General features: G+C 44.6%; 1 protein-coding gene across 6 annotated transcripts in view; it reads right to left on the bottom strand.

Annotated features, from left to right (window-relative positions):
- Positions 1-16,460, bottom strand: part of ATP2B3 (ATPase plasma membrane Ca2+ transporting 3) — a 303,376-nt gene that overhangs the window by 58,392 nt on the left and 228,524 nt on the right. For 4 of the 6 annotated variants that reach the window (XM_073639937.1, XM_073639932.1, XM_073639935.1 and 1 more), the window contains 3 exons: positions 16,230-16,355; positions 11,730-11,771; positions 6,833-6,997 (listed from right to left, as the gene is read on the bottom strand). In XM_073639937.1, the coding sequence (XP_073496038.1) occupies positions 6,833-6,997; positions 11,730-11,771; positions 16,230-16,355 (333 nt within the window). The remainder of the gene's footprint in view (positions 1-6,832; positions 6,998-11,729; positions 11,772-16,229; positions 16,356-16,460) is intronic. The other 2 variants (XM_073639934.1, XM_073639936.1) reach the window with 1 other exon arrangement.

Below are 16,460 nucleotides of genomic sequence, written 5' to 3'. Positions count from 1 at the left end.
CCATTATCTCCCCAACTCTACCATGTGCCAGACCAATTCTTCTTGAGCTCTGTTTCCCCAAACCACTCCATCCTGAAATCTACCATATGTGAAACCATTACTTCTCCAGTTCTACCATGTGCCAGACCACTCTTTCCTCAGCTCTACCATGTGCCAGACCACTCTTTCCTCAGCTCTACCATGTGCCAAACCATTATTTCCCCATCTCCCATTTGTGCTAGACCACTTAATCTCGAGCTCTCGTTCTCCAGTGCTACCATATGCCAAACAATTCCTTTCTTAGGTCTACCAATTGCCAAACCATTGCTTCTCTAGCTCTACAATGTGCCAGACAACTCCCTACCTAACTTTTCCATGTGCAAGACCATTACTTCCCTAGCTTCTACATATTCAAAAAACACTTCTTCTTGAGCTCTCCTTCCCAAGCTCCACCATATGCCAGACCACTCCTTTTCTACTGCTACTCTGTGCCAAACTACTACTTACCTTGCTCTACCATGTGCCAGACCACTCTTTTCCTAGATCTACCATGTGACAGGCCACTTCTTCTTTAGCGTCTACATATTCTTCACCACTTCTTCATGAGCTCTCCTTCCCAAGATCCACCATGTGCCAGACCACTTCTTGCTAGCTCTACCATGTGCCAAACCACTCCTTCCCCACCTCTACCATGTGCCAAACCACTCCTTCCCCACCTCTACCATGTGCCAGGCCACTCATTTTCTTGTTCTACTCTTTGCCAGACCACTACTTACATTGCTCTACCATGTGCCAGGCTACTCCTTTGCTAGCTCTACCATGTGCCAAACCAGTCCTTCTCCACCTCTACCATGTGCCAAACCACTCCTTCCCCACCTCTACTATGTGCCAGACCACTCCTTTTCTAGTTCTAATATGTGCCAGACCACTACTTAACTTGCTCTACCATGTGCCAGACCACTCCTCTTCCAGTTCTAACATGTGCCAGACCACTCCTTTCCTACCTATACCATGTGCCAGACCACTCCTCTTCTAGCTCTAACAAGTGCCAGACCACTCCTTCCCCACCTCTACCATGTGCCAGGCCACTCCTTGCCAGATCGCTACTTACATTGCTCTACCATGTGCCAGACTAGTCCTTCCCTAGCTATACCATGTGCCAGACGACTCCTTTCCTAGCTCTACCATGTGCCAGACCACTCCTTTCCAAGCTGTACCATGTGCCAGACCATTCCTTTCCTAGCTATACCATGTGACAGACCACTCCTTTCCTAGCTCTACCATATGCCAGACCACTCCTTTCCTAGCTATACCATGTGCCAGACCACTCAATTTCTAGCTCTAGTATGTGCCAGAATACTCCTTTCCTAGCACTACCATGTGCCACACCACTCCTTTCCTAGCACTACCATGTGCCACACCACTCCTTTCCTAGCACTACCATGTGCCACACCACTCCTTTCCTAGCACTACCATGTGCCACATCACTCCTCTCCTAGCACTACCATGTGCCACACCACTCCTTTCCTAGCACTACCATGTGCCAGACCACTCCTTTCCTAGCTCTACCATGTGCCAGACCACTCCTTTCCTAGCTATACCATGTGCCAGACCACTCCTTTCCTAGCTATACCATGTGCCAGACCACTCCTTTCCTAGCTCTACCATATGCCAGACCACTCCTTTCCTAGCTATACCATGTGCCAGACCACTCAATTTCTAGCTCTAGTATGTGCCAGAATACTCCTTTCCTAGCACTACCATGTGCCACACCACTCCTTTCCTAGCACTACCATGTGCCACACCACTCCTTTCCTAGCACTACCATGTGCCACACCACTCCTTTCCTAGCACTACCATGTGCCACACCACTCCTTTCCTAGCACTACCATGTGCCACATCACTCCTCTCCTAGCACTACCATGTGCCACACCACTCCTTTCCTAGCACTACCATGTGCCAGACCACCCCTTTCCTAGCTCTACCATGTGCCAGACCACTCCTTTCCTAGCTATACCATGTGCCAGACCACTCCTTTCCTAGCTATACCATGTGCCAGACCACTCCTTTCCTAGCTCTACCATATGCCAGACCACTCCTTTCCTAGCTATACCATGTGCCAGACCACTCAATTTATATCTCTACTATGTGCCAGACCACTCAATTTCTAGCTCTACTATGTGCCGGAACACTCCTTTCCTAGCATTACTAGGTGTCACACCACTCCTTTCCTAGCACTACCATGTGCCACACCACTCCTTTCCTAGCACTACCATGTGCCACACCACTCCTTTCCTAGCACTACCATGTGCCTGACCACTCAATTTCTAGCTCTACTATGTGCCAGACAACTCAATTTCTAGCTCTACTATGTGCCAGAACACTCCTTTCCTAGCACTACCATGTGCCAGACCAATCCTTACCTAGCACTACCATGTGCCACACCACTCCTTTCCTAGTTCTACCATGTGCCAGACTACTCCTTTCCTAGCACTACCATGTGCCACACTACTCCTTTCCTAGCACTACCATGTGCCAGGCCACTCCTTTGCTAGCTCTACCATGTGCCAAACCAGTCCTTCTCCACCTCTACCATGTCCCAAACCACTCCTTCCCCACCTCTACTATGTGCCAGACCACTCCTTTTCTAGTTCTAATATGTGCCAGACCACTACTTAACTTGCTCTACCATGTGCCAGACCACTCCTCTTCCAGTTCTAACATGTGCCAGACCACTCCTTTCCTACCTATACCATGTGCCAGACCACTCCTCTTCTAGCTCTAACAAGTGCCAGACCACTCCTTCCCCACCTCTACCATGTGCCAGGCCACTCCGTTCCTAGCTCTACCATGTGCCACACCACTCCTTTCCTAGCTCTACCATGTGCCAGACCACTCCTTTCCTAGCTCTACCATGTGCCATACCACTCCTTTCCTAGCTCTACCATGTGCCAGACCACTCCTTTCCTAGCTCTACCATATGCCAGACCACTCCTTTCCTAGCTATACCATGTGCCAGACCACTCAATTTCTAGCTCTAGTATGTGCCACACCACTCCTTTCCTAGCACTACCATGTGCCACACCACTCCTTTCCTAGCACTACCATGTGCCACACCACTCCTTTCCTAGCACTACCATGTGCCACACCACTCCTTTCCTAGCACTACCATGTGCCACATCACTCCTCTCCTAGCACTACCATGTGCCACACCACTCCTTTCCTAGCACTACCATGTGCCAGACCACTCCTTTCCTAGCTCTACCATGTGCCAGACCACTCCTTTCCTAGCTATACCATGTGCCAGACCACTCCTTTCCTAGCTATACCATGTGCCAGACCACTCCTTTCCTAGCTCTACCATATGCCAGACCACTCCTTTCCTAGCTATACCATGTGCCAGACCACTCAATTTCTAGCTCTAGTATGTGCCAGAATACTCCTTTCCTAGCACTACCATGTGCCACACCACTCCTTTCCTAGCACTACCATGTGCCACACCACTCCTTTCCTAGCACTACCATGTGCCACACCACTCCTTTCCTAGCACTACCATGTGCCACATCACTCCTCTCCTAGCACTACCATGTGCCAGACCACTCCTTTCCTAGCACTACCATGTGCCAGACCACTCCTTTCCTAGCTCTACCATGTGCCAGACCACTCCTTTCCTACCTATACCATGTGCCAGACCACTCCTTTCCTAGCTATACCATGTGCCAGACCACTCCTTTCCTAGCTCTACCATATGCCAGACCACTCCTTTCCTAGCTATACCATGTGCCAGACCACTCAATTTATATCTCTACTATGTGCCAGACCACTCAATTTCTAGCTCTACTATGTGCCGGAACACTCCTTTCCTAGCATTACTAGGTGTCACACCACTCCTTTCCTAGCACTACCATGTGCCACACCACTCCTTTCCTAGCACTACCATGTGCCACACCACTCCTTTCCTAGCACTACCATGTGCCTGACCACTCAATTTCTAGCTCTACTATGTGCCAGACCACTCAATTTCTAGCTCTACTATGTGCCAGAACACTCCTTTCCTAGCACTACCATGTGCCAGACCAATCCTTACCTAGCACTACCATGTGCCACACCACTCCTTTCCTAGTTCTACCATGTGCCAGACTACTCCTTTCCTAGCACTACCATGTGCCACACTACTCCTTTCCTAGCACTACCATGTGCCAGACCACTCCGTTCCTAGCACTACCATGTGCCACACCACTCCTTTCCTAGCACTACCATGTGCCAGACCACTCCTTTTCTAGCACTACCATGTGCCACACCACTCCTTTCCTAGTACTACCATGTGCCACACCACTCCTTTCCTAGCTCTACCATGTGCCAGACCACTCCTTTCCTAGCACTACCATGTGCCAGACCACTCCTTTCCTAGTACTACCATGTGCCACACCACTCCTTTCCTAGCTCTACCATGTGCCAGACCACTCCTTTCCTAGCACTACCATGTGCCACGCCACTCCTTTCCTAGCACTACCTTGTGCCACACCACTCCTTTCCTAGCACTACCATGTGCCAGAATACTCCTTTCCTAGCACTACCATGTGCCTGACCACTCCTTTCCTAGCACTACCATGTGCCTGACCACTCCTTTCCTAGCACTACCATGTGCCAGACCACTCCTTTCCTAGCACTACCATGTGCCAGAATACTCCTTTCCTAGCACTACCATGTGCCTGACCACTCCTTTCCTAGCACTACCATGTGCCTGACCACTCCTTTCCTAGCTTTACCATGTGCCAGACCACTCCTTTCCTAGCTCTACCATGTGCCACACCACTCCTTTCCTAGCTCTACCATGTGCCAGACCACTCCTTTCCTAGCACTACCATGTGCCACACCACTCCTTTCCTAGCACTACCATGTGCCACACCACTCCTTTCCTAGCACTACCATGTGCCACACCACTCCTTTCCTAGCATTACCATGTGCCTGACCACTCCTTTCCTAGCACTACCATGTGCCACACCACTCCTTTCCTAGCACTACCATGTGCCTGACCACTCCTTTCCTAGCACTACCATGTGCCAGACCACTCCTTTCCTAGCTCTTCCATGTGCCAGACCACTCCTTTCCTAGCTCTACCATGTGCCACACCACTCCTTTCCTAGCTATACCATGTGCCAGACCACTCCTTTCCTAGCTCTACCATGTGCCACACCACTCCTTTCCTGGCTCTACCATGTGCCAGACCACTCCTTTCCTAGCTATACCATGTGCCAGACCACTCCTTTCCTAGCTCTACCATGTGCCAGACCACTCCTTTCCTAGCTCTACCATGTGCCAGACCACTCCTTTCCTAGCTCTACCATGTGCCAGACCACTCCTTTCCTAGCTATACCATGTGCCAGACCACTCAATTTCTTGCTCTACTATGTGCCAGACAACTCCTTTCCTAGCTATACCATGTGCCAGACCACTCCTTTCCTAGCTCTGCCATATGCCAAACCACTCCTTTCCTAGCTATACCATGTGCCAGACCACTCAATTTCTAGCTCTATGTGCCAGACCACTCAATTTCTAGCTCTACTATGTGCCAGAACACTCCTTTCCTAGCACTACTATGTGTCACACCACTCCTTTCCTAGCACTACCATGTGCCACACCACTCCTTTCCTAGCACTACCATGTGCCACACCACTCCTTTCCTAGCACTACCATGTGCCAGACCACTCCTTTCCTAGCACTACCATTTGCCACACCACTCCTTTCCTAGCACTACCATGTGCCAGACCACTCCTTTTCTAGGACTACCATGTGCCACACCACTCCTTTCCTAGCACTACCATGTGCCACACCACTCCTTTCCTAGCTCTACCATGTGCCAGACCATTCCTTTCCTAGCACTACCATGTGCCACACCACTCCTTTCCTAGCATTACCATGTGCCAGACTACTCCTTTCCTAGCACTACCATGTGCCACACCACTCCTTTCCTAGCACTACCATGTGCCAGACCACTCCTTTCCTAGCACTACCATGTGCCACACCACTCCTTTCCTAGCACTACCATGTGCCACACCACTCCTTTCCTAGCACTACCATGTGCCACACCACTCCTTTCCTAGCACTACCATGTGCCAGAATACTCCTTTCCTAGCACTACCATGTGCCTGACCACTCCTTTCCTAGCACTACCATGTGCCTGACCACTCCTTTCCTAGCACTACCATGTGCCAGACCACTCCTTTTCTAGCTCTACCATGTGCCACACCACTCCTTTCCTAGCTCTACCATGTGCTTGACCACTCCTTTTCCAGCTCTACCATGTGCCTGACCACTCCTTTCCTAGCTCTTCCATGTGCCAGACCACTCCTTTCCTAGCTTTACCATGTGCTTGACCACTCCTTTCCTAGCTCTACCATGTGCCACACCACTCCTTTCCTAGCTCTACCATGTGCCACACCACTCCTTTCCTAGCTCTACCATGTGCCACACCACTCCTTGCTTACGTCCTACACATTCCTGACCACTTCTTCTCAAGTCCTTCTTCCCAATCTCCACCATCAGTTGGATCACTCATGTCCAAGATCTCCAAGACCAACCCCTTCCATAGCTTACCTAAACTACACAGTGAATATTGCTGAAAATCTAAGACTTTTTCTTAGTATTATCAGCCCAAAGTTTGACTTTAAAATGTTTTTTTTTATCATTGTCGCACACCTTAGACCACCATTGTTAACAGAACATAAGGTCATAGAACATAAGGCTAAGGCTTACACAATTGGCTGGTTCTCTTGTATGTAGACTCTAAGGAGTCAAATGTAATATCTGTGAGTACATCCATTTCATCCATAACTGCGGTCCTCATTGTTACCTGCTTTTCCTATTTGCACTGCCAGCTTGGTGAGTTTCCCCTGTAACACGGACTTCTCCTTTTTAGGAATGCTGGCTTTTTTCTTCTCCCGTTCCTCCATCTCTCCACCTTCTGCACTTTTCAGCGGCTGCATTTCCATGGCAACGGCGCCATCCTGCTTTTTAGCTAAAAAAAAAAAAAAAAAGAACAGGAAAATCCAGAGTTATTGAATGTCTCTATGGTCCATTTTATAAGGAAGTCATGGTGACCTACACCAAGTTTTGTCCTATTCAGCCTGGCCATTGTATTGTCCTCCTCAATCGGTTTTCCGAAAAGTGATCAATTGGTGAATATAACATTACTTCCGAAATATTCAAATTCAGGGATTGAAAAAAAAAAAGGCAAAAGTCCATCAAGTTTAATCTAATATACTACAGGATATGAGGCGGAAGAAAAATCCAAACATGAATCGGAGTGACTGTGTGTCACCAACCCATTTACAGTTCTAGTAAACCCTAAAGTGTAAATGTCGCTTTAATTCTTCATCAATCAATAGTTCACATGACAATAAGAAACTTTGTAAAGTGGTACTACTATGTGTTCATTATGTGCATCCTTGCCCCTTTTTATGCATTCCATAACATTAGTTGACTTTGCCGCAGCTGCCTGACACTCTTTTCTGTCCAGTTTTCTGTAATATTGGTAAGACTTCCTCATCACAATTTTATCTAGTTTTTCCTCATTTAATATGTAGTGGTGGTTGGCATTTAAAAGGAATCTGTCAGCAGATTTTTACTATTTAATCTGATAGCAGCATAATGTAGGGCCAGAGAGCCTGATTCCAAGGATGTGTCACTTATTAGGCTGTGTTCTATAGTTTCAATACAAGCAGTGTTTTATCAGCAGGAGATTCTCACTGCAGGATTAGGTCTCACATGCACACCAGTCAGGCTAATCTGTGTAACCCCGCCCTCACCACTAATTGGCAGCTTGCTGCCAATAACTGGTGTAGGGGTGAGGTTATGCAGAGCTCAGTATTTATAGCACTGCTAGATTTACAGCAGAGAAAACAGGGATTTTATCAAAACTGCACTAAGCAGCCCAGTAAGTGATACATCGCTGGAATCAGGGTTTCTGACCCTACAACTCACGGCACTCAGATTAAATAGCAAAACCTGCTGACAGATTCCCTTTAACCTTCCCAAGCACATAACTATATTGGAAACCTATAAGTACAAAATGACTGTTCAAACCAAGCATAGGCGCTCGGTGCACCCTTCTTTTGTATTTATCTCCACCTTCCAGGAGTCAGAGGAGGGACAGCGATAGACAGAAAACAATTAGGTGGGAAGATGCATTGAAGTGCTTGGATACATCAAGGGCTTACTGAGCGCCTGTGCTAGGTTTGTACAGTCGTTTTTTGCTGACTGCCTCCCTTTAATGGAAGTAAACCTCATTTCAATTCCTCTGCCCAAACATCTCCATCTAAATCCATTTATAGCATATCTTCTACTGTTTATGACTTCACACAGTTTTGTTCTATCTGCAAAAAATAATAATAAGACACCCTCTTTAAAGGGGAGATAAATAGAGCCCAAATCAAATCCCTCATTAATTAGTCAGATAAGAGCACTAGGTAACCAGGTTATGTCTCCGCAGCTCATGGAAAGACCATTAATTTCAAATGAAATGGTGTAATTCTTTATTTCCCCTGCGGGAGTGCTGCAGGGAAATCCTATACTTAATGAAGCACATTTAGGAATCAAGAAGGGCTTCAAATTTTGTGAAAATCGAAAGTATTGATCGGAGCACCTTCCTGAATTCCGGTGAGGGGTTGAGAACATTTTGCCAATGATTCATAATGGAAAGTTGATTATTCACCTGAGGAATGTGCGTCAGGAACTGTGTGTCCAATCTCAATCTTTTTAACACTGCGTTAATATTTTTAAGCTGTAATTGTAAGTGTTCCGCCGGGTAGTGCGAATATTTTCAATTCCTCATATCCATTTTTAAGCTGCCAGTGTGCCCTACCGAGATGGCATTGTTGTCATACAATTATGCTGCTGGATGGAGGCAGCTATTCGACCATCAGGCCTCCACCAAAACAACGCACCTGAGGCGTATAAATGCAGGCCCACAATAGGAGCCCTGTCAAGCCTTCTCGCTGCAGCAGAACACACCCTGTTGTGTCTCATTCCTCCGCTATGAAGTGGGCAGGGAAGAATGAGCAGCCTGATTGGCTGAGGGCCTCCATGCTGTGCTCAAACCATTGTGCCGAAATAAACAGAAGAAGAAAGAACACACATAGCCGTACGTCCGTTCTTCCGCTGAGAAGGACTAATCAATAGCAGCTTACAGTAAAATATTATAACACTTGATATTAATGTCCGAGAGAAGTATGTCAACATTTATTGACACCTAACCGGTGGAAGGTAAGAGGAGTCCTCCAACTTAAGACATAGACCAAAGGCCCCCTATTAGGTAAAAGTTGCCAATTCGGGGGCCTCCCGACAGTTGATATTGGGGCGGAGATGGCTGGCGCATTTGCAGTTTTGATTCCCATTTTTTTTGTTTTCCGGGAAGTTAGGTCACTATCCCTAGCAGCTTTCTCCTCCCGTCTTTTGCCAAGGGCTCAGGAAGTCAGAAGAGATAGCCGTCTGCCAAAGTATTGGAGAAGGATCGGCGGTGGTGTCCATGCGCTACCAAGGATGTCACAGGTATTGAAAAAAACAAATTTATTAAAAACAATGCGTTTCGGAGTTGATCAACTCCGAAACGCGTTGTTTTTAATAGTTTTTCAAAACCTGTGACATCCTTGGCAGCGCATTGACACCACCGCCGATCCTTCTCCAATACCTTGTATTTTCCTCCCCACCCGGGTAGTGTGAGTGCAGTAGCCTTCCAGTGTTTGCTTCCATACAACTCACCCAGGTGAGCGGTTCACATCCTATCATCTCCCTAATTACCCTTACACAGGGTGCGCCTCTTTTCTGTTTTTTCTTTAGCCGTCTGCCAAAGGAACATTCAGTTAAAAGCAATCTGATATGTAACGCCAACTTAAAGGAGTTGTCCGGTGAAAAGAAGTTATCACCTGTCTGCCGGATAGGCAATAACTTACTGATTCGTGGTGGGTCCGACCCCCTGGGATTTGCACCGATCATCAGAAGGGAGAATTTTTATCTCTGTTACAAAATGGAGCAGCAGGTCAGATGCCCGACCATCTCCGTGGGGCTACCAGAAAAAGCCGAGCGCTCTGCTCGACAGCCCGATAGGGAATTCATAGAGCGGAGGTCGAGAATGCGCACTGCGCTCCATTGTAACAGGATAGAAGTGCCGTGTTCTGCTGATCCGTGCACATCCCAACCATCGGACCCCCATTGATCAATAAGTTATCATCTATCCTATGAATAGATAACTTGTTTTGACTAGACAACCCCCTTCAGTATTAAGCACTGGTCCTTGAGTGGGGACTACAGTATATCTGCTTGTAGTGTTGGATTAGTTACCTTCATCCTTTGGTCCCCTCCTTAATACAAGCACTTAACAAGCCCCCCCTGTGGCAGAGGTGGGCCATGGAATCAGTAATCAGTAATTAACAGGACAGTTAAGAAATCATTGATTCCTATGGCAAACAGAGCAGTGGGGGAGGGCTCCTGCTGCAGCCAGTTGCCTTACAGAATAGACCGATCTTGACTAATCTCCGGAGATGTGTATAGAATTTTTTGATTGCAATAACAGTCAAGATGGGATCAAAGGAGAGAACTTTATTAAAGGCAAAATTTCAGTAATTTTCTTTAATGTTATTGTGTATTATCGAAACATTTTTTTTTTCAACTTTATAGACAGAATGCACAGTGGTGACCAATCAGCAGCAATCTCTGTGTTACTAAATCCCAGTAGATGATCCACCATTGGATCAATGGAAGGATTTTCTCTGAATAAAGGAAGGAGTAAGATACATATATAGGTGAAGGGAGTTTGGCACTCACAGAATACAGGCACAGCTATAGTCTCCCATGTGCTTGATCATATAATGGTTGGTGATCTATCACAGAAATAGCACTTGTTCTGTGGAGATTGAGAGTGAACCCTCAGAGCAATTTAGTCTGATGAGCTCATTGCACCACAGTCCAAAATGCCTTAGATAATTATTCATCACAGCATTCTTTAGTTCCATAGTCTCACTGCTCTTACAGTAAAGAATCCCTTCTGCGTTGATGGTGAAACCTTTTTTCTTCTAGACAATGTGGAGTATCCTTCTATCTCAAGACATGTGAACTGAGGTTCTAACCAACCTTAGTATTTCATAAAGGGAAAAAAGTCTATGCCTATTGCCAAACCACAAGGCTGAACCCAAACCAGGACCAAGATTTCTGCAAGGCACAGAAGATCTGCCAATGCTTGGAAAGCCCCAAAGGTCGAGTAGAGTAGTGACAAACCTTCTTGGATACTTCATAATAACTTCTAAAGCAGTTAAAGGGAATCTATTACCAGGCTTTTGCCACCTAATCTGAAAGCAGCATAACGTAGAGACAGAGACCCTGATACCAGCGATGTATCACTTACTGGACTGATTACTGATTTATCAGCAGGAGATTATCACTAGAGGACTAGTAAATCTGCTGCCAGGTATCCTCCATATTCATGAGCTCTGTGTAACAACACCCCCACCACTGATTGCCAGCTTTCTGCCTATGCACAGTGTACACAAAAGGCGCCTATCAGTTTTGTGCGTGGGGTTATACAGAGCTCAGCATTCAGAGAACTGCAGATAAAACAGGGATTTTATCAAAACTGCAGCAAGCAGTCCAGTACGCGATACATCGCTGACAGCTTCCATCTTTGACTGCAAAGGCAAAGGACTAATCTGTATGCTGAGATCAGGTCACAATCACATTTGGCACGCTTGACACATTACCTTTATTTTGAATATTCTCCACTGCCCCATCCTGCTGCTTTCCTACAACAAAAGAGGGGTGACAAACACAACACTTGAAAACAAACAAGACAGTACACTGTAACCACACAAGTAGACAAGTGTTACATGGCAGGATGGTTCATGCTGGGCAGCCAAAGCAATCCTTTACATGGAACTGAGAAGGACTGATGGAATGGAGACAGGACAGGCAGCTTCTCACAATCTGATCAATCCATTCCAATGAACAGGAAATGAAGTGATTTCATTTTTTTTGTAATCTGCAGTACAGTAATCTAGAATTACGTTGAATTATTGCGTCCTGCTCAGAACTGTAGTGATTTGGAATCTCACAGTTGAAAAAAATTGCATATTTTATGTTCATTTTATTTTGGGCTGTAATAATGAAAGCATTCAAAGAAATGCTTTGGTTAAGCAGATTGGTGGAGTACAATCACTTCAATGCAGGGGTGACATGAGAAGAAATGACATCAGTGCTCTATATCTACAGCCAATAGCTGGGGAGTATTACTCAGGGGGGTGTGGTTTTGACAACCACTGCTGCAACTTATAAATCTTGCAGCAGTAGTTGCATTTCCCGTAGTCTATGAATGTCAGATACTATTAAAAAAAAAGTGGACCAAAGATTGGTAATTGATCTATCATATTGCATAGTATATATTTTAGGCTGGACTATTACAATAACTAATTAGTATGTTTTTGGTGTATTGGAAGGACCTGGAGTATTTGGAGAAAACCCATACAGGTACTGGGATAATAAAAAAGCTCTGTGTAGCTCCTGCCACTCATTTTACTTCCCATGTTTAAATGACAATCCTTTCTGACTCCTTAAATGTTAGTACTTTTAATGTATAATTGTTAGGATTATAGGTACCGCTATGGGGTACAATGCTACCCCAATAGCCAACCATGCATAATTGGGAATTAACTTAATTTAAATGACAATGAAAATCATTCGTTCTGCACAAAACATCTCAGGATCACACAATATTACAGCAAAATGTCACATGAAAATGTATTGTCTCAACATAACACAATGAACAAATCACAATTTGTGGCTATTTTCTCAAATTATCCCTTCCATCTTAGCCATTTACCATCTACCATTTATGTATAATTTTATTGTGGTCTTAAACTTTTAATTGCATATATAAAGAAAAATATAAAAATATAGAGATCCCATCTATTCCCCAACAGGAAGATGTTTGGAGAAAAAGGAAATCCAACATACATGATTTTTTTAATCTGCTATGAGATAAACTGCTGCCAACCTTATTCTGTTCCAAAAAACATGAATGCTGAACCTGTTATTGGAAATTTGAGTGAGATAGGGGCACATACAGTCAGCATCTATACTATGCATAGTATACAGTTATATGAAAAAGTTTGGGCACCCCTATTAATCTTAAACTTAATGTTTTATAAAATTGGGTGTTTTTGCAACAGCTATTTCAGTTTGATATATGTAATAACTGTTGGACACAGTAATGTTTCTGCCTTGAAATGAGGTTTATTGTACTAACAGAGAATGTGCAATCTGCATTCAAACAAAATTTGACAGGTGCATAAGTATGGGCACCTCACCAGAAAAGTGACATTAATATTTAGTAGATCCTCCTTTTGCAAAAATAACAGCCTCTAGTCGCTTCCTGTAGCTTTTAAGTTCCTGGATCCTGGATGAAGGTATTTTTGACCATTCCTCTTTACAAAACAATTCCAGTTCAGTTAAGTTTGATGGTCGCCGAGCATGGACAGCCCTCTTCAAATGATCCCACAGATGTTCAATGATATTCAGGTCTGGGGACTGGGATGGCCATTCCAGAACATTGTAATTGTTCCTCTGCATGAATGCCTGAGTAGATTTGGAGCGGTGTTTTGGATCATTGTCTTGCTGAAAGATCCATCCCCTGCGTAACTTCATCTTTATCACTGATTCTTGAACATTATTGTCAAGAATCTGCTGATACTGAGTGGAATCCATGCATCCCTCAACTTTAACAAGATTCCCGGTGCCGGCATTGGCCACACAGCCCCAAAGCATGATGGAACCTCCACCAAATTTTACAGTGGGTAGCAAGTGTTTTTCTTGAAATGCTGTGTTTTTTTGCCGCCATGCATAACGCTTTTTTGTATGACCAAACAACTCAATCTTGGTTTCATCAGTCCACAGGACCTTCTTCCAAAAAGAAATTGGCTTCTCCAAATGTGCTTTTGCATACCTCAGCCGACTCTGTTTGTGGCGTGCTTGCAGAAACGGCTTCTTTCGCATCACTCTCCCATACAGCTTCTCCTTGTGCAAAGTGTGTTGTATAGTTGACCGATGCACAGTGACACCATCTGCAGCAAGTTGATGCTGCAGCTTTCTGGAGGTGGTCTGAGGATTCTCCTTGACTGATCTCACCATTCTTCTTCTCTGCCTTTCTGATGTTTTTCTTGGCCTGCCACTTCTGGCCTTAACAAGAACTGTCCCTGTGTTCTTCCATTTCCTTATTATGTTCCTCACAGTGGAAACTGACAGGTTAAATCTCTGAGACAGCTTTTTGTATCCTTCCCCTGAACAACTATGTTGAATAATCTTTGTTTTCAGATCATTTGACAGTTATTTTGAGGAGCCCATGATGCCACTCTTCAGAGGAGATTCAAACAGGAGAACAACTTGCAAGTGGCCACTTTAAGTAGCTTTTCTCATGATTGCATACACCTGGCTATGAAGTTAAAAGCTCAATGAGGTTACAAAACCAAAAAAAGTGCTTTAGTAAGTCAGTAAAAAGTAGGTAGGAGTATTTAAAACAAGAAAATGATAAGGGTGCCCATACTTATGCACCTGTCAAATTTTGTTTGAATGCAGATTGCACATTTTCTGTTAGTACAATAAACCTCATTTCAAGGCAGAAGCATTACTGTGTCCAACAGTTATTACATATATCAAACTGAAATAGCTGTTGCAAAAACACCAATTTTAAGAAAACATTAAGCTTAAGATTAATAGGGGTGCCCAAACTTTTTCATATAACTGTATATGGGGGCTGGTGGAACATGTGCTTTTAGTGCTAAATGCCAGGAGACAATGCCAACAAGCCACTCTGACTTATCCAAGGTCTTTAGATATAGGATGAAGCTCCACGTGAACTAAATCCTAATTACTGCTCTGGATTCTGGCACTTATGACATAAAACAGGGCAGGCACCTAGACTTCCAAACATTTGCCGATGTAGCCCCCATATCTGTACCTCATCGTTAGATGTCTCAGATGACATGAAGAACTGTTTTGAAAAGAGGCAATCGACGTTGACTTGACCACCACACAAGCAGTGGCCAGCAAGGAGGTGAGATCAAAAATAAAAATGCCATTGTGTCATCATTTGTCAAGGCAAGTTTCTCAAATTTTTTTTAGTCTTTTTGTAATAAACGTATGGATGACCCCCAAATAGCGGCAAAGGAAATAATGATGTGACGTGGTCTCTCCATCTGCATAGGTTACTGAAGTCTAGATAGTTTGTCTAGAGCAGACAGACTAAGTAGGATGTATTCCGAGGCTTTGTGGACCTAATTCTGTGAACCCTACGGCAAATTTGAAAATGCCCCGATTTAGTGCTATTTCTAATTTCTGGAGTTCAATATCTTTTATTATTTTTAAAAGAGTCAAGACAAATAGAATTATTCCATACACAAACGCAAAGAAACAGATAGGAAAAAAATCAATTTATCAATAAAGTTTTTCTTCTTTTTTTTTGCTATTTACCACCAACAAAACAAAAGCCAGAGAAGATATCAGGCGCTTTACTCTCTGAATCCACTATTATAGGTACTACTCTGTCTAATGAACCAGATGACTCTAATGTAATGTGTGTCTGGTCAACCATCATAAGAAATCCAGCACAAGTAAATTAATGGGGTAAAACTTTATATGCCATAATGATTTTAGAGAACTCATCCAGATTGGTGGTGGACCGGTAGACCTAAAAAGTCCACTTCCAACAAAGGTAGCAGTCGTATCCAAGCTCTACTGGTCCAAAGACCCTTCTGCCACATAAGAAGGGAGTCCCAGAAAATTCAAGTTATACATCTCACCACCAGTTTATATCTACATAAATTCTTTTTTTCCCCAGTCCAATGGTCTACAACCTGTGGGTCAACATTTCTTGCAAAACGTCTACAGCTATAGGACAGTTTACACCAGCTGAAGGCGAAAGGTTGGGGACTATTGCTTAACTGAACGTAACATGGCCTTTCTGATTGATTTCCTCATGAGAAGTTTCTCTACCTACATACTGCATTTTTTTTTTCGATTTTACTCTCATCCACTCAATGTCCAATGAAGCATTCAGCTAAAAGTCTTCCATGATGCCATGTAGATGCCATGTACCGGTAGATCTTCTCTACTGCCAGAAGTCCAGGTCAGCACTGAAGCATGGAGATGTCTACATCTTGTTTTCTACATGGATTTATGATAACTAAGGTAACTCAGACTGTGAAATTTACCTTTCTTGTCTTTCTTCTCTTCCTCTTCTCCACCAGCTCCAAGCAAGGTGAAAATGATCCCGGTCTGTGAGTTTACACCAACAGCTGTCACCACCATCCTGCCAGACCCCTCCATGACATGGGTACCTGCCAACACATGACTCATGATGAGTACTGCAACTAGACAGAAGGGACAGATCTTCATCCCTCTCCTGCCTGGTTCAAGTGAGGTCTTGACGTTACGAATTACAG

Source organism: Phyllobates terribilis, unplaced genomic scaffold (genome assembly GCF_046119375.1).
Source record: "Phyllobates terribilis strain yellow unplaced genomic scaffold, ASM4611937v1 Scaffold_7__3_contigs__length_470593459, whole genome shotgun sequence".
Taxonomy (NCBI): domain Eukaryota; kingdom Metazoa; phylum Chordata; class Amphibia; order Anura; family Dendrobatidae; genus Phyllobates; species Phyllobates terribilis.
The sequence above is the reverse complement of the archived record's forward strand: the minus strand, read 5'-3'. Positions and strand labels throughout refer to the sequence as shown.